The 22,216-nt window shown below is 42.3% G+C and overlaps 1 protein-coding gene and 1 long non-coding RNA gene across 4 annotated transcripts; both read left to right on the top strand.

Moving 5' to 3' along the window:
- The first annotated feature begins 2,851 nt into the window (after positions 1–2,851).
- Positions 2,852–19,360, top strand: LOC124277625. The gene is made up of 3 exons (XR_006898876.1): positions 2,852–2,863; positions 3,495–3,498; positions 19,270–19,360. It is a non-coding gene; the product is annotated as an uncharacterized LOC124277625 (long non-coding RNA).
- LOC124277624 (caspase-3-like) lies at positions 7,577–13,709 on the top strand. 3 transcript variants are annotated; one of them, XM_046713346.1, is made up of 2 exons: positions 7,577–7,768; positions 12,217–13,709. In XM_046713346.1, exon 2 carries the CDS (start codon positions 12,294–12,296, stop codon positions 13,422–13,424), a length of 1,131 nt encoding a protein of 376 aa, XP_046569302.1. In that variant the 5' UTR covers positions 7,577–7,768; positions 12,217–12,293; the 3' UTR covers positions 13,425–13,709. The 3 variants fall into 3 exon arrangements, with proteins under 3 accessions (XP_046569302.1, XP_046569303.1, XP_046569304.1); XM_046713347.1 differs by lacking the exon at positions 7,577–7,768 and adding an exon at positions 9,740–9,857; XM_046713348.1 differs by lacking the exon at positions 7,577–7,768 and adding an exon at positions 9,747–9,867.
- Positions 19,361–22,216: the final 2,856 nt, after the last annotated feature.

The raw sequence follows: 22,216 nt of genomic DNA, 5'->3' as shown, positions 1-22,216 counted from the left end.
CTCTTGTTGTTGTTTTCTGGTGTTGGACTTTGAACAGCAAGCAGTTTGATCTGTGACACCATGAGTGAGTGAGGTTAGTTTTACGCCACACTCAGCAATATTCCAGCTATATGGTGGCGGTCTGTAAATAATCGAGTCTGGACCAGACAATCCGGTGATCAACAGCATGAGCATCGATCTTCGCAATTGGGAACCAATGACATGTTGTGACACCATGAGTATGAACTTATATGGTACTGTACTCATTTTCTCTCTTCATGTATGATACAAAGTCAACCAATGCTCACTCTGGCCCCATTGAGACTGTTCAGCCCCTGAAAAACCTCTAAACCACTGACCCAGAAAGCTGTGACTATATATGAAGCCATTGAAGAAGACATTTTGACGTCTTACTGAAACAGTGTTCACAGTGCATGCTGGTATATGATTTCATCCAGGCTGATGCAGTGTAACATTACAGACATCCATTCAAAGCATTGTTCAGATCAAATCTTGAGCGTCCGCCCGGAGAGCGGAAGGTCGCGGGTTCGATCCCCGACCGCGTCATACCAAAAGACGTTAAAATATGGTACTTGTTGGTCCCTGCATGGTGCTCGGCATTAATGTGTACAACAAGGACTGGTCGGCTCGGAGTCAGTATAATGTGTCTGAGTGGGGTATTCATGCTTCACTGCAGCATGGTATCTCGGTGGGCTAGAGCTATAAAACCAGGTTAAGTCTGGGCTAGTACAAGCAGCCGCACATACACACGCATGCACGTCGTCATATGAGCGAAATATTCTCAAGCACGACGTTAAACCCAATTTCACCTCACCTCAGATCAAATTAATAGATGACCACACTAGGTCAATGAGTAATTAACAAATTATATGGAACACACACTTTAGGTTAAAAATAACAAACGATTGCTCAAAGAATTGGCTGCAGCCAGATGGCAGGCCCAGTAACGTGGCCATGCATTCACAAATGTCATTGTGGAATGTCTTGAAAGAGCCTTGAGTGCTGTCTTCATGGATGAGCAAGAATAAAGTGTGTGTGTGTGCGTGTGTGAGTGCTTGCATGTGTGAACTGAATTTTCGTGAGGAGCAATTCCCCCTAACTTTTGGACTTCATGATTTATGTGCACCCCCTTCTCCAAAATACTGAATCCGCCCCAAAATGTCATTTTGCATGTGTCATTGGTATGAGTTTAGCATTATTACTTTTCAGTAATGATTAAATCATTATTAGTCTTAATCATACTTTTTGTAGTGAGTGAGAGAGTATGGTTTTACACTGCTTTTAGCAATATTCCAGCAATATCATGGTGATGGATACCAGAAATGGGCTTCACACATTGTACCTCACCGCCCCCATACTTTTTGTATTTGTAATTCTCCAAACTGAAGCGGACATGTTGACACAGAAAGGCACTCCCTCTCACTTAATGCAGGAAATATTGATAATGAATGTCACTGTGCAGCAAGTTTCAGTGGAAGGGTCGAAGTGCCATGTGGAAGGTTTGTTTAAAAACCTTCCTGAGGCCATCAATGTGCCCAAAAGCTGAGGTGATGTCAGATGACAGCAGTTTTTGTACCATAATTTTTATTTCTCTGAAGGACACCTACCCTGTTGGGAAATCTCATGCAATAAGGAAGTAGAGCCATCTGGCTGAACATGTTTTGCTTCCTCATTTTGATTAACATTACTCATTTTGATTAACATTACTCATTTTGATTAACATTACTCATTTTGATTAACATTACTCATTTTGATTAACATTACTCATTTTGATTAACATTACTCGCGTTGTCAGCTACTCTCCGTTGACCCTGACATTCTTGCTTAAACAATTGTGTTTGTTTATTGTTTAAAGGTACTATATCACACCACACTTCTCTTATAAATAATAATGCATTTCTCTCAATAATACTAACTATCAGCCCTCAGTGAAGCTACCCTGTACTTTTTCAAAAACAAATTACGTATTTAGATGACAATATTCAATTAAAAAGTTTGAATGAATTAATGCAATGTTGCATTAAATGGACTCTAGCGCCCACTACTGGCCGAACATTTTTTTCAGGTGAACTCAATAGTTATGTGCCTTGGAGCGCTCTTTACGAATATCACACGCACAACTTGTGATTGAAACCAATTCAGCAAACACTGACGACACCGCGTGCGACAGTTTTCCATGTTCAGAGCAATTGTTTACATTCCGTACAGGGCAAGTGTTCTCTGTTTGGAAGCTGTTTTCCTTGAGGTTTCCGTTATTGATCAATTGTCGTCAGGGATAATAAATCTTTAATTGCATCAATGGGAAGTGCATATGCCCCGATATATAATATAGGCCGAAATATTGTCGAAAATGTGTGGCATTGTGCCTTTAACACCACACCTCATTACAGCGGTCTCAAATCAAGTCTGAACCAGGCATTCATGTAACTGATATCATGAGCATTGATCTACTCCACCTCATGCATCAAGCAAGTCAGCGGTCATATTTCAAGGCTGACGTTTTTCTTCTGACGACTGATCGTAACAGGTTTTTTTTTTTTCAGGATGCCCTACCTTTTGGGAAAATGTATCTACATAGGAGTATCTACTTCACACTGTCATTTGAAATCATGACATCACATGCCCTAACCTAGGTCGCTGTTACAAGTCTCTTCAAACCCCTTAACTATGAAAACGATTGCAACTACTGGCAGCTCACATGGACAGATTTTTCACATGACAAGGGGCGGTGGGGTTCAAGCGTTCACTCGTTATGCCGAAGACCCGGGTTCGATTCCCCACATGGGTACAATGTGTTAATCCCGTTTCTGGTGTTCCCCGCTCTGATATTGCTTGAATAGTGATAAAAGCAGCGTAAAACAGCGTAAAACACTACATTATCTGGAATTTATTAATCAAACTTCATGGTGTGCGGAACTGTTTGAGAAATGACAAAAAATACCATTTTCAATATGTTTACTCCAGCCTGAATACTCTAAGCAGTGTCAGAGGCACCTGTGCATTCGTCACCACTCGCCCCTTTCCATAACCTGCAAGGGGCGGTGGGGTAGCCTAGTGGTTAAAGCGTTGGCTCGTCACGGCGAAGACCCGGGTTCGATTCCCCACATGGGCACAATGTGTTAAGCCTATTTCTGGTGTCCCCCTCCGTGATATTGCTGGAATATTGCTAAAAGCGGCTTAAAACTAAACTCAGTCAGTCAGCAGTCATAACCTGCAAGCTATTCGGCTTGTCCCGGAATAACACGAGTTGGTCACGAATGACACCTGTGGTCATATTTGTTAAGTTTCAGCTCCACATGCCTGCGAGTTTCAGTGATGTGGAAAATGTTCGCGGCGATATAAACACGCCGTGCCACATAATAAGGTCACTTGAATTGAAAGGCATTCATTGTCAACTTGTCCTATCTCGCAATGCATATCCATGCAGGTCAAACATAACACGGATAATGTTACCAGCGTGACCTAGTGGTCTGTGTTGGCGGATTTGCTGACAGCGTGGTTATTCTACGGATTACAAGCTTTTGTTGGTGCAGCTGATATCCATCTAATGGATCAGTCAGCTGGATCTTTACCTACACTCTTTTGCTTAAATATTTATGAGCAGTCGATGCTGGTCGTAAGCGGTGACGTAACTAAACGGGTAGGCTTGGTGACGTGGTGGAATGCTTGTCATCGTATCCTGATCACTGGATTGACGCACGCACACATACATAGACATGCATGCACACGCACGCGCGCCCAGACACACACACACACACGCGCGCGAACACACGCTCACATGCACGCGCGCGAACACACGCACACACGCTCACATGCACGCGCACGCACGCACAAGCACCCCCCCCATACACACACACACACACAAACACACACACGCTCTCTCTCTTGAATATACAATATACAATAACTTTTCAGTGCTTAAGTTATTCAACATAACTTACTAATAGTCTAATTTATATGCAACCACTGCATGAAGCCTAGTCTGTCTCACAGTCCCTGAACCACATTATTTCCCCTGCTGCCAAACCCTCTCTGCAATGCTAAAGCCCTAAATAAAGCAAGTCTAGATTTCCTCAGGTTCAGGATCTAAATCTCTGGTCTCCCTACTGGGGCTCCATTTCTGTTTATATGGGTTTGTTTGTTACTATCAAAATTATATATATTCAGAGACTAAGCGTTAGTCTACATGAAGCCATGTCCATGTATAAAAGCAGAGGTGCCACTTCAAGGAGTTATAAGTGAGTGAGTTAGTTTAGCTTTACGCCGCACTCAGCAATATTCCAGCTATTTGGCGGCGGTCTGTAAATAATCGAGTCTGGACCAGACAATCCAGGGATCGACAGCATGAACATCGATCTACACAACTGGGATCGATACGATGTTAGTCGCCTCTTACGACAAGCATGGGTTACTGAATATGAATTCTAATACGGACCTTCACGGGTAGGAGTTATATAAGCATGTATTTATGAATCACCATGAAGGAGTCGTGGTGTTCTCGAAACGGCGAGTGTATCCTACTGTACTTATGGCATCCGTCACAAAACCATGCAGAGGTAAGTCAATTATTCACACCCACCCCGCCTTCCCCCGGAAAAAATGAGGAGAACATATAGTCCGAATAGGGACCTGTATCGGACATCCCGGTCACTAGACAGTGGTTTGTACTTGCAGCGACAACGGTAGCCTGAAGTCAATGTGCTCTGAGTAGACAAATCTATCTAAACTTCCCTTGTTGACTGATAATGACACCGAATAGAGGCGCATAGTGCTGGCTATAAGGCCCCATGAATGTTATGAAGCTTTGAGGAACAGATCCGAGTGCGCGAGTGAGTTTATATTTACGCCGTCTTTAGCAATATTCCAACAATATCACGGTGGGGGACACAAGAAATGGGTTCACACATTGTACCCATGTGGTGAATCCAACCCGGGTTTTCGGCGTGACGAGCGAACGTTTTAACCACTAGGCTACCCCACCGCCCCGAGTGCTGAGAAGAGAAGAACAGGTGTTCACAAGAGTTATTTATACATGTACATTCGCCCAGTATTTCGTGGACACGTAGCTTTCGAACACTACAGGAATCTGGACCAAGAAATCGTTTTTGACACCAAATACCATTTCCGTTATAGTCGCATTGTTTCGGAGAACTGTTGTCACAAGTTGAACCATTGATACTATGAGCCAGGAAATCCATCCATGAATTTCCAATCTTGTCGTCTACAATTTGATTTGTTGAAAAACACTCAGTCACTAAGCAGCAGTACGGTTGATCATTTAGTAAACTACATTTTTAGACACCCCCACCCTAAAATTTAAAAAAATAAATAAAAATAAAATAAAAATAATAATAATGAAAAAAAAAAAAAAAAAAAAATAAAAAAAAAAAAATGCTTAACTTCAGTCAACTCTGTGATGTGCAGCGAGAGAGTGGGCGATTATCGATAACGCTGAATTCGCATGTCAACACTTGTGCTTCAGGACTGTTCCACTGGGAGATAACCAGCTAAGCAATAGAAACACAAACCCGGCTAGGGTCAAAATTGTCAATCTCCTCTGACTAACACACGTGTCACAGTGAATATCTATTTTGAAATATTTTGTACTTTTTACTGAGGCCTTGGATATTGTAACCCTGATCAAACAGCTTAAGAGCAGCTGCACTAATTCTTCACGAAAAGACACAGGGTGTAATATTTTCATTTAATCATGAAGTGCATTATGAGTGTTTATTGTTTAAAGACATACTCAACAATATGCCAGTAGTGTTACAGCGGCTTGTTAATAAGCAAGCCCCAAACACTCATTCATTCTAGTGGGTGATCACTGGAGTAAGGCGTAAAACTAAATTCACACACTCACTCTTGAACGGAGCATGAATGAATGATAATAGTTTTGTTATACTTTGTTACAATTGGTCTTCAGCAATTCAGTGATCTACAGCATGAGCATCAATCAACGCAATTGGGGTACGATGACATGTGTCAACCAAGTCAGCGAGCCTGACCGCCCAATCCCTCTTACGACAAGCATGGTTACTGAAGATCAATTCTAACCCTGATCTTCACGTGTCTCTTACCAGAGGCTATGATATAAGTTATGTTAAGGTCTCTGAGCATGCGTGAGGTGTGATAACATTCCACTTCAACAATGTAGGTCGATTCTAACACCACGACTCACTGGTTTGCCTGGTCCAATTTCTGTCCACTTCTGTTGGTTGACGTCTTGTATAGCTAAATTTACTGTTTTTAATCTTATAAATACTTAATATCGTCAATGAAACCCCAAATTCCTGACAATCATTGCTTGGCATGACTGGGTGCAGGCAACTGCGTTTATAACCAACTTAAAGGGACTACTAATTATAGTTCGTTATAACCAACTTAAAGGGACTACTTATTATAGTTCGTTATAACCAACTTAAAAGGACTACTAATTATAGTTCGTTATAACCGTAGTTCGATATGTATGCGTTTCGTCTAAAACGTGCAGACAAATGGCAGAGACCAATTCCAACCTATTTGTTGAACTTTAATCATGGTGAAAGCTTGGAATTGACATTTCTTTAAAATGTTGGGGTTTCTGGAGGCCATCTCGGATTTAGCCTCGTTCTGAGTCTGAGCTTCCAATCTGAAATGTCCATTATACTTTTTTATATAGAGAAACATAAAGGAATATAAAAAACCCTCAAACGATTGGTCCCTCTGAGTGGTATTAATATGGTATAAATAGTCGGCTCCTTGCTCATGGCCTAAATATATAATTCGTTAGAGCCGTCAGGCCGTTATAAGATTGTTTGTTAGAAAAGTAGTTCACTCTATGTAGAAATGAACATGTTTGTTTAACAACCACAATGAGGTAATCCATAACAAATATAGAATCACATGAGAACTGGGGCGGTGGGGTAGCCTAGTGGTTAAAGTGTTCGATCGTCACGCCGAAGACCCGAGTTCGATTTCAGGCATTGGTAGTATGTGTGAAGCCCACTTCTAGTGTCCCAGTTGTGCTATTGCTTGAATATTGTTAAACCTTACTCGCTCACTCATTCACTCCCAATTGCGTAGAACGATGCTCATGCTGTTGATCACTGGATTGTCTGGCTCAGCCTCGATTATTTACAGACCGCTGCCATATACCTGGAATATTGCTGAGTGCGGCGTAAAACTCAACTCACTCACTCATTCACTCGCTCAAATGGAGAACTTTTCGTGTGAAGAAACGAAATTGCACAGTTCACATATAGCGTCTTCAGTGTGTCGGGAAACGGGATTCCAGAATACACATTCTTTTCATATTGCCTACAGCAACACATGTGCATATATCCTTAACCGATTCATTCATTCTTAAAAATACAATCTTCCCCATTACTGTCATATATTGGTCAGGGGTCGCGTCACAATTTACACAAAAGCACTTGCAACTTGGCACACATGTTGCCCCTCTGACAGTTACACTGCTACTTTCAAATCCACGCAATTGTACTCCAGCAGTTTTAGCGGTGACACAGTCCTCCTTGGCCCATCCCCCGCCCGGCCAATCCCCCAGAGCGTGCGTCTCCTGACCCAGGGTGAATGGTAAGCATGGCAACAGGGGCATAGCGAGGTAGCTACATCCGGCCATGAACGAGGCAATGTGAATGAGATATTTACATTATGAAACTGGCGATAAATCTCTACAGCGTGAATCTCTAGTTTCCTATTACACCTGAGTCACTGGATGAACAGAACGCAGCCAGGTGGAAATCTCAGGTACACCCTCTAACTACAGGTAAGTCCAGGTTGTTATTCAATCTATATGTTTTTACAAAGTTATATGCAGTGTGCAATATGCTGCAGTTTAATATTAAGATTCATAACGTACAAGTTGAATCGAACTGACACACTCGGCAAACTAGTTGACCTGTAGCAATTATATAACCTATGTATACCAGGGATCTTCTTAAAGACGTGCTCCAACTATATTCCCTATATTCACACTGCCTTTTACTTGCTACCAGGCGACATATTCAAGGACAATATAACTAGTACTCAGTACCAACAAAGCGGACTAGCGCTTTGAATTACTGCAACAACAACAACAACTGATAACTGAGTTTGTTAGCACAAAATATTAGTTACATGACGCTTTGTTATAATTTATTCCTGCAATTGATAATTAAGTTTGTTAGTTTAGAATATTAGTTGCATGGCCCTGTGCTTGTATTTACTGCAACAAATGATAATTAAGTTGGTTAATATAGTATATTAGTTACATGACCCTTTGTTATAATTTATTCCTGCAATTGATAATTAAGTTTGTTAGTTTAGAATATTAGTTGCATGGCCCTGTGCTTGTATTTACTGCAACAAATGATAATTAAGTTGGTTAATATAGTATATTAGTTACATGACCCTTTGTTATAATCTATTCCTGCAATTGATAATTACGTTTGTTAGTTTAGAATATTAGTTGCATGACCCTCTGTTTGTTTTTACTGCAACAAGTGGTAATTTAATTTGTTATGATAGAATATTAGTTACATGGCCCTGTGCTTCACATTACTGCATCAGCTGGTACTTAAGTTTGTCCAGTATAGAATATTATTCACAAAGACGTGAGCTTCACATTAGAATTGATAATCATGAATGTATAATTTGTTATAAAATCAAGAAGCACCTGTATCGAATATATAACCCATTATTGTCTTCTGTTAAGGTGCAAATGCCATCAAAATCTGGCTTGAGTATTTCTTGTCAAATATGATAATTTTTAATTTTTAAAGTTTAAATAAAACCTTTTAGTACTGCGTATATTTCTAGCGTTCTAAGCAGCTCTGTCCCAATACACTATTCAGGTGTTCGTTTACAATTATACGCAACACAAAAAAAACGGTCCAAATTTTCATATTTGTGGAGGCGTGATACAGATGAACAGCGTGGTGTTTAATGAGGTCAGACGAATCTCGGGCCATTTAATCTGTAGGCCGCAATCGGCATGAATGACGAGAATGCTAAATCACGATTTCCGGCTTATTGTGACGTTTTCAAGGCTATTCATCAGATACCACTAGCCTCCTCGGTATTTTCCGTGTATCTCCGGCAACTGGAACTTTGCGCTATGAAAATTCTCAAGTACATGACTAAAACTAAAAGTTCATGTAATTGGTGGCTCAGGGTTTTCATAGTTTCTTATGCATTAATGTTCTGATGTTCATTAATGCACTAATGTTCCCATTTCCATGAATTTTTTAAAATTTCAAAATATAATATGGACCTTATTCCTCCCGACCCCTCGACCCCAGCCCTATAATAAATTACCGGTCCCTTTCGTTCGTGGAGCCACTTGTAAATGAGAAAAAATCATCTAAATCTCAAATTCCATATAGGCGGGGTTATCCAGCATAGTGGAAAATACTCCAAGGAATCAAGCCCCCTTTATAACCACAGAATCTATACGTGTTCTCCTGGAATCTGTACATGATCTCCAGGAATTTGTACATGTTCTCTGGTCGAAGCTTATCACGATCACGGTTGGCATGTATCATGGAGATGGTGTATTGGTTTACAAGACTATGGCTGGTGGGTCAGATCAACCCATTCAGCAGAGGCGTGGGCGGTTGGCCTGTGGGACATCCCCCCACCCCCACGTCGACATATCTCCCTTCTCTCTGTCATTCATAACCAGCAGAGCGGAGCCCAGGCTACCCTTCCGTATATCACAACGACCCCAGGCTATTCCTGGACTTCACGCAACGTACATTCTACTTCCGCCATGGCATGGCTATAAGTATCACTTCAGCGAGAGGTGGAAGATTTTCATGTTTCGGACCCTGAATACATGTCTGTGTAGATGTCTGTAGGGAGCACAGCCCGTTCTGGTAAATGATGGTGTGTTTTACAATGCATAAGTACTTGAATTTTATGTTATATTATATTTAATTTGTATTAGTTTCTAAATAAGTTATCGATTTATAAGGATTAGATTAGGACCGCCTCCGTGGTGTAGTGGTTAGAGCGTCCGCCCGGAGAGCGGAAGGTCGCGGGTTCGATCCCCGACCGCGTCATACCAAAAGACGTTAAAATATGGTACTTGTTGGTCCCTGCATGGCGCTCGGCATTAATGGGTACAACAAGGACTGGTCGGCTCGGAGTCAGTATAATGTGTCTGAGTGGGGTATTCATGCTTCACTGCGGCATAGTATCTCAGTGGGCTAGCACTATAAAACCAGCTTTAGTCTGGGCTAGTACAAGCAGCCGCACATACACATACACACGCATGCACGTCGCCATATGAGCGAAATATTCTCAAGCACGACGTTAAACCCAATTTCACCTCACCTCTGGATTAGGTATGCCCCTATGTGTTTGTTTAAAATGGCTGGATGGGTATTCCTAACATGACTTTTGAAACTACCTGAGTCGTGAGGTTTTATAGCTTTGTGAACACCGTGTCTATGTCATGTCTAATAATCATGTATGTATTTGCTATTAAACCAAAGTTAGATTTTAATTCGCTATGCGAGAGTGCCACTGTGCATAACCAACCCTCACATTAAAACAAGACCTTGGTTACTCCAACGTTTATAATCATTTGAAGGTATTATAGATTATTATATGAACAATGATGAAATGATCAACAATGATTTATAAAGATTGTTTGAGCAAGAACAGTTACAAACTGCACACGACAATTCACATATGGTTGAAAAGTGTATTCGCACAATACATTTTCATTCCCTATCCAAACACTTTACAACATACAGTTATGTTAACTAGAACGAATATTTCACCGTTAAAAATACAATAAAGTTGAAACAGACTGACATAATCCATTCACAACGGTATTAGAGAATATGACACTTTGCACAAAGGTATCACTATGTTGAAAATTAATATATTTTTTATATTTCTTAAAAACATTTTCCACAAAACGAATATCTCCTTTTCCATTCAAAACTCGGCCTTTCGTTCGCAAGTGGTTCTTAAACATGTCCAACACAATTCGCCTAATGTAAACACGCCGATAACAGGGCGGTACACCCAGCCCAATCACCTAGTCACTCCTTAGCAGGTCGATCACAGTCAACATTCGTCTACTTTCACCCTTGCCCTTCACCTCCGTGGCGCCAACCCTTACACGCCTTACGCGGTCACCCACTTCAACTTGCCGATCCCATTCCCCGCTCGATACACGAGGATCACAACCATTTTCTGATTGCTTTTTCAGACACCACTCTGTAACTACCTGCCGATTACTTAAATAAGAATGTCTGGTGATGTCCACCCGGACAAGGCAGTTGTGTGTGATTTTCAGTTTTTGTTTCATTATGTGGATTTGTCCTAGTTTCTAAACATTGACATATATAATATGCCATGCTCAACACCATGTAATATTTCCTTATGTCATCTCTTTGTTAAGCTGAGCTAAGTGTCGAGTTTCTTCGCCTGCAGGACTAACCTTGCCAGTGCATTCATTTACGTTATATACTATTCACACTTTGCTAAGGATCAAATCATAGATTCAACAGAGAACTATTATGTGGGGTCAAATTTGGTTTAAATATCGAAGCTTATTGTAAGCATGGATCCCTGGTTTCAGTATCTTTTGGATCCCATACCTGCTATTGATATGTGTTGTTTATTTGTGAATGACTCGTTCCATGATTTGGAAAATGGTTGATTGGTGCCTTGAAAACCATTTTTATGGTTACTCATGAATCAGGTGCATAAGGTTAGATTAAAGTGGCTGTTTTCCTAAAGAGGTGTTACCATATTATTATTTATCCAGTTTTAAATGGATACAGTTTCAAATTATAAATCTACGTTTAAGTAAAGAATTTTTGTGATCCTTAGCAAAGCGTGAGTAGTATATAACCCCGTGTCAGTTAAATGTGACGGTAACGTTGCGCGGATCGTCCCCATTGATCAGTCTCCCAGTCCTGAACCAGATTATCTCCCCTTCCACCCAGCCCTCCCTGCAATGCTAAAGTCCTAATAAAGCATGTCTAGATGTCCCCAGGTTCAGGAATTCTGAATCTCCCAGCTCACGAGGGCTCCTTTTCAATATTTAAATGGGTTTATTTGTTACTATCAATATCATATATATTCAGGGACTTAGCGTTAGTCTAGGTCCACATCTCCTGAAACTCGTGAATATATGTCGCTGACAAACTAGGATTCGAACACACAATCAAGTTTAGCCCTCTGCTGATAGTATTTATTCAATTCTTGTTTCAGGCCCGGATCTGGAATGACAAGCCCCAGTGGAGCGTGTGCACAAACACTCGAAAACATAACCTCCCTGACCGATATCAATGGAGGACAAGCTCATCCATGTCTACACAGAAACTGATCTTCTCCGATACCTGGTCTCCAACAACTTTAAAAATGACAACTCGTGCAACCCCCAGAACATCGAGACCATTGAGGTATCCGGAGTCAACATCAGGAACCATTCCTTCAAAATGAAATTCATCGGCATCAAGTCCTTCAAACAGCTCGGTGTCCACGAATCGGACGGGAGGTGTCACGTGAGCATCATGGTTTTCCCCGAGAAGAGGCAGCGAGACAGCGGGATGAAAGTCCTGACAGTCACCAACGGTAGGAAGGAGATCCTTCACGTGAACACCCTCAGAAAGCTGTGCTTCTCTATCCCAGCCCTGGTCCGGAAGCACGTTGTCCTTGGGGATCTTGCGGACAGGGATCGGTTGTACAGGATGGACGCCAGACCCAGAGGACTGTGTGTGATTATCAACAACAAAACATTTGAGGATGCCAACGGGAATGATTATTTACCCTACAGGATGGGGTCTGATATTGATGCTAAAAACCTGAAGAAATTGTTCCAGAGCTTCGCTATGGAGGTTAAGATGTATGTGGATCTCAGTGACTGTGATATCATTAAGGAGACAAAGAAGATATCTCTAAAAGACCATTCAGACTATGATATTTTCATCTGTTGTATTTTGTCTCATGGCAAGAATGGTTCCGTACTTGGAGTAAACAACTCAGAGGTTCCGATTCTGGAAATCACATCCACCTTCAGAAACAGAGGTTGTCCTTCTTTGGCCGGCAAACCAAAGCTGTTCTTCATCCAGGCGTGTCAGGGCGAGAGACCCCAGCGGGGGGTTGTCCAGTCTGACGTCATACTGGACGAGGAGTTCACGAAGGTTCTGCCAGATGGGTCGGACTTCCTCATCGCATGTTCTACGGAGCCTGGATATGAATCATTCCGTCACACGAGCACTGGCTCCTACTTCGTCAACTCTCTGGTGAAGCAGCTCGATGTCTCGGCTAACAGAAGCCTTGTGGACATTCTCACTGATGTGTGTAACGAGGTGTCCGATCAGACATTCGACAATAACAGGAAGCAGGTGCCCTGGTTTACCTCGACGCTCAGAAAGACGCTGATTTTCAACCAGTGTAATCATTATGTGAATGCCTAACACGGTACTCCTGGATGTGTTGCAATGATGGAGTGAGTGAGTGAGTGAATGAGTTGGGTTTATCATAATAGTAGCTTTGACACTGCCTATTGAAAGACACTGAAATTGCACTCATGAACAGCTGTACATAATATTGTGTTGATATGCATTGATGGGAAAGTAATGATGATGTTTCTGCTTCCGTACGAATGGGTTAAAATGAATAAAATTTCACAACGAGACTGCCCATGTCAAATGTAAAGTCGAGAGTATGTTCCAAGAGAGTAAATTTCTGACTCTAATGCAAACTGCCCAGAGGATACAAAGTTATCTATATTTGTACGGAATAAATATAATTTGAATTATTTGCATTGTCACAACTGAAAGGACATGTCGACTGAAACAGGACAAATCACAATTTTGTTGTTTTGTTATTCACCAGACCGTGAGGGGATTCATGGTTATACCTGGTCTGTCGTACTCTGTGTATGTCATAAGATTGGGTGGTGAGGCTCTGCGAGTTTGTTGATGGCGTGTCAACTTACCCCGACGGCGTGGCTTCTTGCTCACAATATCAACCACTAGAATGAGTGAGCGAGTTCAATTTTACGCCGCACCCAGCAGTATTCGAACTTTATGGCGGCAGTCCGTAAATAATCGAGTCGGGACTAGACAATCCAGGGATCAACCACCGGAATGAGTGAGTGAGTGAATTTAGTTTTACGCCGCACTCAACAGTATTCCAGATATATGGCAGCGGTCCGTAAATAATCAAAGCTGGGCCAGACAATCCAGTGATCAACAGCATGAGCATCGATCTACGTAATTGGGAGTGAATGAGTGAGCGAGTAAGGTTTAACAATATTCAAGCAATAGCACAGCGGGGACACTAGAAGTGGGCTTCACACATACTACCCATGCCTGAAATCGAACTCGGGTCTTCGGCGTGACGATCGAACACTTAAACCAGTAGGCTACCCCACCGCCCCAGTTCTCATGTGATTCTATATTTGTTATTGATTACCTGATTGTGGTTGTTAAACAAACATGTTCATTTCTACATAGAGTGAACTACTTTTCTAACGAACAATCTTATAACGGACTGACGGCTCTAACGAATTATATATTTAGGCCATGAGCAAGGAGCCGACAATTTATACCATATTGATACAACTCCTTTATGTCTCTCTATATAAAAATGTGTAATGGACATCTCAGTTTGGTAGATCAGGCTCAGAACGAGGCTAAATCCAAGATGGCCTCCAAAAACCTCAAAATTGTTAAGAAATGTCAATTCCAAGCTTTCATCACTAGTAAAAATCAACAAATAGGTTGGAATTGGACGAACTATAATTAGTAGTCCCTTTAAGTTGGTTATAAGCGTAGTTGCCTGCACCCAGTCATGCCAAGCAATGATTGTCAGGAATTTGGGGTTTCATTGACGATATTAAGTATTTATGAGATTGAAAACAGTAAATTTAGCTATACAAGACGGCAACCAACAGAAGTGGACAGAAATTGGACCAGGCAAACCAGTGAGTCGTGGTGTTAGAATCGACCTACATTGTTGAAGTGGAATGTTATCACACCTCACGATCTAGTTCGTCGCCTTTCACGATAAGAACTTCACGGGTTCTCTCCGTTCAAGAGGCAAACATGAGGTCATGAAATGAAGTGGTTGTATCGGGACATGTGGCAAGGTGAGATTCGAACACTAGAAAAAGATACCGTCAGCAATAGCAGAGTGGTGCGGGTTTCAAAGTCAGCACAAAAACTACAACAGCAACATCAAAACACGAACCAAAACGAAAACACCTCAACCACAACAGAAATCGAAAGAAGATTAAAGACAGAAGAGGATATGGCGCTATAGAAGTATTTTATGACACTTCTAAAGATACTGTCAAGCAAGTCACTGGTCTGGAGTTAGCTCCCTTCAACTGGTTGGGTTATGAATGAAAGCAAAGTAGCAGAGAGAGAGAGAGAGAGAGAGAGAGAGAGAGAGAGAGAGAGAGAGAGAGAGAGAGAGAGAGAGAGAGAGAGAGAGATTAATACCAAAGTGTAAAAAATTGAATGTTTCTATGCAGACTTGCGTTCCTTGCACGTGGGTTTTTGAATGCTTTTCGGGAGATACTCATTCACCTAAACACAAAGAGAAAAGGTATTTCTAGCAGATGTCAATGATTGCACAATCCTACAATCCTGGTAACAATTATCAGGTATTGTGGTGGCCGGACTTGAACCGCAAACGATGACAACGAATTGCAGTTTCCAGAAGGGGTTTATTGTATAATTAGAGTTAACCCAAGTTCGTAAATCGGTGTTCATGCTGTTGTCAGTGGAATGTCCAGACTTAGGATGATTGGGTAGCCTCGTGTGTAAGCGTGTTCTCGTTACCCCGGTTCGATTCCCCACATGGATACAATGTGTGAAGCCCATTTCTGGTGTCCCCCGCCGTGGAATATTGCTAAAACCGGCGTAAAACTCACTCACTCACATAATGAAAGATGTGAGATGAACTCAGGAGTAGAAGGGTCTGAGATGAACCCTTGGGTAGAAAGGTTTGAGACGAATTCAGGAGTAGAAGGGTCTGAGATGAACCCTTGGGTAGAAAGGTTTGAGACGAATTCAGGAGTAGAAGGGTCTGAGATGAACCCTTGGGTAGAAAGGTTTGAGACGAATTCAGGAGTAGAAGGGTCTGAGATGAACCCTTGGGTAGAAGGGTTTGAGACGAATTCAGGAGTAGAAGGGTCTGAGATGAACATTTGGGTAGAAGGATGTGAGATGAATATGAGCAGCTACAATCTGTAGAAGCGGCAAGCATGTTTATCCTCGAGTTTCCCGGATCAGTTACTTGACGAGACAAACTACAAGTCTCCCACTTGCGTTTGAGGCAGTCTGTTTTTACTTTTGCCGCGCCTACCCACGTTCAGTCATGTCCCAGATATGGTGAGTGTGGGACAGGTCTGGTATCAATTCTAGCCACAGTGTGTTTGTTGATTGTTGTGCTGCTGAAGATGAGCAATGACGATTCGTGTATGGTGAATATGGACGTCGTCGTCCTGACAGACCTCATGTCGACCCACACGCTTAATACAAACGACACAACACAGAATATTCCACTTGTTTCTGAAGACCTCTTCAGTGGGTGCCCATTCTTCTGGAGTGGCCATCCTTATATTCCTCCACAATGGCCTTACATACTTCTGGGATGATTAGGCTGATTGTGTTTCTTGTCAAGCGAAAACTGTGCATGATCCTGGGGTACCTATCACCTGAAGCCAGGAACGTCAATGTGATGGTTAGCTTCAAGCCTGGAGGTAGCGCCTTTCTCATCCGTATAGGTATCCTGCTTCTGTATGCTTGGCCCCATCCTCTGCACCAACTCATCAAACATGGCAGGTTCCATCCTTAGGTAGCTGAAGAAAGACTGCGTGTCCTCAACTCTGAGCTCCTCAATCAGTCTTGTGCAATGTCCATACAGCCTCCTCCTTTCCTTTGTCAGCCATGGTCTGGTCTGGAATCTCCTGGGTCTTCTCCTGTTTCTTCACCTTGTCTCTTCCACATCTCTTTCAATCAGGGCTTGCTGGAGGACAGCCATCTGGAGCAACGCAACATGGTCTAAGGGGTCCATACTGTATAGGAGTTGGGCAGAGACTGATGAATAGTCCAGATTGAACAGGTTTTTATACCCCATCGTGGAACATTCCGGCAGCATTCTTGATGCATTTCGGACATTCGTGTTACATTCTAAGTGCATTTAAAGGGCATTTGAAATATTCGAGCTGCATTATGTATGGATTCTTTCACATATCCATATTCGGGAGGGTCATTCCAAGAGGTTTCTGAATGCATTCTATGTACATTCGTACAGCATTTGAGGTACTTTCAAACTGAAATTCGAATGATATTCACGCAGCAATCGAACCGGACTCGTACTCGTAAGTATTCTGAGTGTATTCTTCCGGCATTCTAAATATTCCTACTGTATTCTGATTCATTCGAGCTGCATTCGAAATATATTATACTCTGAATGAGCAAGAATCATTTGAGGCGGGTTCGAAGTGCATTCTAAGTATTCCAACGGCAGTCTTACAAAGCTTAAAAAAGAGAGTTTATTTTGACATTCTCTCCCGAATGCGGTTCGAATTTTGGAAAAATATATCTTCTGGTTGATTCTCCTTGATTCCTGTCAATTCGAAATAGGTGTGAAGGAGCCTTAACGTCTCTTGGCAAGGTGGCGATTTGCAATCGGCGACACAATATGTGGCCGTCAAGCATCGAGATGTGCTACCCGACGACGATTTCTAATCGTAACTCACATTCCGGTAGCCCGAGGATAGTGCTATATTCGTCGTTTAGTGTCTGGTTTCGAACTTGACCTCAACGTCAATTCCTTCAGTGAGTGAGTGAGTTTAGGTTTATGCCGCACTCAGCAATATTCCAGCTATATGGCAGCGGTCTGTAAATAATCGAGTCTGGACCAGACAATCCAGTGATCAACAGCATGAGCATCGATCTGTACAGTTGGGAACCGATGACATGTGTCAACCAAGTCAGCGAGCCTGACCACCCGATCCCGTTAGTCGCCTCTTACGACAAGCATAGTCGCCTTTTGTGGCAAGCATGGATTGCTGATGATCAATTCTACCCCGGATCTTCACGGGTCTCAATTCCTTTAAAAACAGGTAAAAACTATAGGGTGTTTTCTGGTGTGAAGCTTCACGGACATAAACGTTCTTATATAGCATGTTTGGCGTCATCACTTTATATAATTCTCATACTTCGTATTAATTTTTTTATTTCAAGATACCCTAAATTTTCTTACTGTGTAAATCGATACAAGAATACCAACTTTCACCCGACCCTGACACTTTTCCGTTGTTGTCACTTTTTATCATGTTCTTGTGGACAGTGGATTTCAAGACCAGGAAGTTAAATTACTTCCAGTTTGGTGACTCACCTTTCAAATGTCAGTAGTTGATTTCTGCCTCCATGAATCATAATGAGCACTGAGTAGTCTGATTCCGTGGCATCAACAGACAGAACTTGCACCATACACACGAGCTTGTGCACGTGTACTTAACGTGCTGTAAGAGATATAACGTTACCTTTATTGCATTATCACAGTGTTGCGTTACAGCAGTAAATATAGGGTAAAGTCTGGTCACCTTTATCACGCTCTATGCCACGGTTCAAGGATGTACTATATGCTGTGTGATGACTCAGTTCAGGGCCACGATTGACATATGTACCGGAGTCTGTGTCTCGACTGACATATGTACCGGAGTCTGTGACTCGACTGACACATGTACCGGATTCTGTGTCTCGACTGACACATGTACCGGATTCTGTGTCTCGACTGACACATGTACCGGATTCTGTGTCTTGACAGACACATGTAGCGGATTCTGTGTCTCGACTGACATATGTACTAGTTTCTGTACCACTACTCACATTGGCGAGATAGGCACCTGCTACACGAGTTCTGGCGGTTGAAAAGTGGGAATTCTGTGTCTCGACTGACACATGTACCGGATTCTGTGTATCGATTGACAAATGTACCAGACCGGAGTCTGTGTCTCGACTGACACATGTACCGGAGTCTATGTCTCGACTGACACATGTACCGGATTCTGTGTCTCGACTGACATATGTACTACTTTCTGTACCACTACTCACATTGGCGAGATAGGCACCTGTTACACGAGTTCTGGAGGTTGAAAAGTGGGAAGAGGTGAGGTCGCAGGATGTGGTAGATGTAGCGATTTGCTGTAAAATTGCCTTGAACCACCACTCTGATATACCCGTGTAGGACAAGATCCCCCACACCATGACGCTTTCTCCAACAAATCAAACGCTCGAGTTTACGTTGATAGACACGTTTTCTCCCATCCCGTCATTGCAGGAGGAAACACGATTCATCACTGAACCAAACGCGTTCCATGCGTTCCCCAGGTTCCATGCCTGTACCTTGTTGCACCATTTGACACGTCGTTGTTGATGTAGTCGTGTCAGGGCAGGTGCAACATTTGGTCGATATGCACGAATTCCCACTTCTCTCAGATGATTTCTGATGGTTTGTCGGAAATTCTTCGAAGACCAGGCACCTGTCCTACAGTGTCCGTTGTTGTAGCAAAACTGTGACGTAGGTGAAACACCCTGGTGAATCGGTTGTGAGCAAGAGTGGTCACTCTTGGTCTTCCACTTCTGGGACGATCTTGGGTCGAACTGAAGCGGGTATATCGATGTCATAATAGGGATATGGTGCTGTGGTGGATGTTGAGGTGTCTTTCAACGGCAGACTGGGATTCCCATGCTTCCACACGTCCAATGGCGATATTTAGGTCAGTAGCATTCAGTCATGGCATATATTTATCTTCGTTTACGTCGTAAATTTCGTAATGAAATGAATAATTTGGTTTGGCCTTTCATAGTCGATGTCTTTACTCATGTGTCAGACACATTGCACGTGCATCAGGTTGAAATCTTTTCTGTATGCACTTTTCATGTATCGTTTTCATTTTTATTACAAACGTTTACAAACACATGTTTGCGACTTCTTTTTCATCAACAATGAGTTTCTGGTGTCCTCCGCCGTGATGTTGACGGAATATTGCTCAAAGCAGCGTAAAACCACATTCATTCGTTTACTCACAGAAATCCCACTGGTCAAAGATTGAATTTATCAATCGTCGACACTAAGGCCTGCATATGTTTGCACCACAACATCACTGCTCCAGCGTCGTGAGAAGTTGACCTGTATCATGACCTGTGAATTGCTTGATTTTGAATTTAGGTGCTATGGCATTTGCTGATTTTGAATAATAATCTAATATATTATTATATTTAAATAATAATATGAATATATATGTTTTTAAAATGAAACTCATTTGGACTTTGTACTTAAAATGTTTATGAATACAGACTTGATCTCGTCATTTTTGGCTGGAATAATGCCGATGTGACGTGAAGCCCAACTCAACGCAGCTGTTTTTCCGGCATAATGTTGAATACATGTGTTCTTCATCAGCGGACGTCTGTCACAACCCATAGGTGGTGGAACTGATGCTCGTGTTAAAGACAACATATCCCATTTTGTCTCAAGCTTCATCTCAAAATAGTCATGCGGGAAAAGGAAATCATAAAAAATATATGTTTGGAACGTATTTTGAATGAACCCATAGTAGACATGTGTCACTGTGGTGGATTTAGCGCCATTTTTAACAGTATTCCATTTATGTCACAACGTGGCGGCTTAATGTGGGAAAAAGTCATACAGGTCTCAGGCGTTTACACTGTGGAGTTACAACTAGCGTTGGCATGGAGTTGATAAACCTTGACACATAATGGGGTCAATACGGGATTCGAACCCACACTCAGATGCAACCCCACTCAGTCAACTGGGCCGCCCTACACCACTAGGCCAGGCGTGTCGGCCGCCAGCGAAAACAAAAGGGACACCCCAGTTTTGAGTGCAAATGAATTTTCTTCTTTTCTTCTGTGAAGGGTTATTTGACAAAAATACAGTGACGAGTGTGAGTGAGTATGGCTTTAGGCCGCTTTTAGCAATATTCCGGCAATATTACGGCGGGGGACACCAGAAATGGGCTTCACACACTGTACCTATGTGGGGAATGGAACCCGGGACCTCGGCGTGACGAGCGAACGCTTTAACCGCTAGGTTACCCCACCGCCCTTATACCGGTACGAAGAAAGCTCGGGAGTTCGATGCCAGGTCATACCACATACAATATATGGCACTCGTTGTGTCCCTGGCTTAAACGGGGATAAACGAAGCACCAGTCGGCTAAAAGTCCATATACAGAGTTTGAGTCGTGTAAAATGGTATCACGGTGACCCGTGAAGATCCAGGTTAGAGTTGGTCTTCAGTAACCCATGCTCCTCGTAAGAGGCGACTGACGGGTTTGGGTGGTCAGGTTCGCTGGCTTGGCTGACACATGTCATCCTATTCAAATTGCGTAGATCGATGCTTATGATACTGATCACTGGATTGTCTTGTCCAAAAACAAACAAAACAAACAAACGGTAGCATGGTGGGACCGTACTATAAAACCAGAGCTAGTTCTAGTAGCGATATGAAGGCTCAAACGCGCACGCTGGTTCGCAAGGACACACACACACACACACACGTGCATGCGCTTACACACACATGTGCATGCACACACACGTACACGCACATTGCTATATAACTGCAATACTCTTTAACACCTCACTCTCGTAAAAGACAATATGTTCTTACCACATTAAAGCGTTCGCTCGTCACGCCGAAGACCCGAATTCTATTCCCCATATAGGTACAATGTGTGAAGAGCATTTCTGCTGATATTGCTTAAAGCGACGCAAAACTGAACTTACTCATTCACTCACTAACTCTTACCACACTAATAGTACTGTAATCTGGGGATATATCGATTCACCGCATTTTGAACTGCAGAAAATACAAAGATGAAAGATCCAGAAGTCGCATTATTTACAGAACATCCGTTGGTTCTACCGAAGACATTTCAAGACATTTAGCATAAGCCATATGTGACTACTGAGATCTAACATTACAATCTGAAAAACATTACACACATACGAATGTTAGACTTTTTCCCTTTACCCACAACGATTCCCAACGAGTAAACAAAAGAAAACCGAAATATCACGTCATCGGCATAACGTAACTCAGAACAAAAGCTCAAATTAAATTAGAAAGCGGTTTTTTTTCACAGCAGAATCGGACATCGGCAAAATGCTTGACTTCCTGATAGTTCATTTCATGGGAAAAACCTTGAGACGTGAGCCAG

Source organism: Haliotis rubra, unplaced genomic scaffold (assembly GCF_003918875.1).
Source record: "Haliotis rubra isolate DU_JTF1 unplaced genomic scaffold, ASM391887v1 Scf225, whole genome shotgun sequence".
In the NCBI taxonomy this organism is placed as follows: domain Eukaryota; kingdom Metazoa; phylum Mollusca; class Gastropoda; order Lepetellida; family Haliotidae; genus Haliotis; species Haliotis rubra.
This window is presented reverse-complemented; position numbering and strand designations above follow the sequence as displayed.

Coding starts and splice junctions, on each gene's coding strand:
- LOC124277624 (XM_046713346.1), top strand. CDS start 12,294: ATGGAGGACAAGCTCATCCATGTCTACACAGAAACTGATCTTCTCCGA.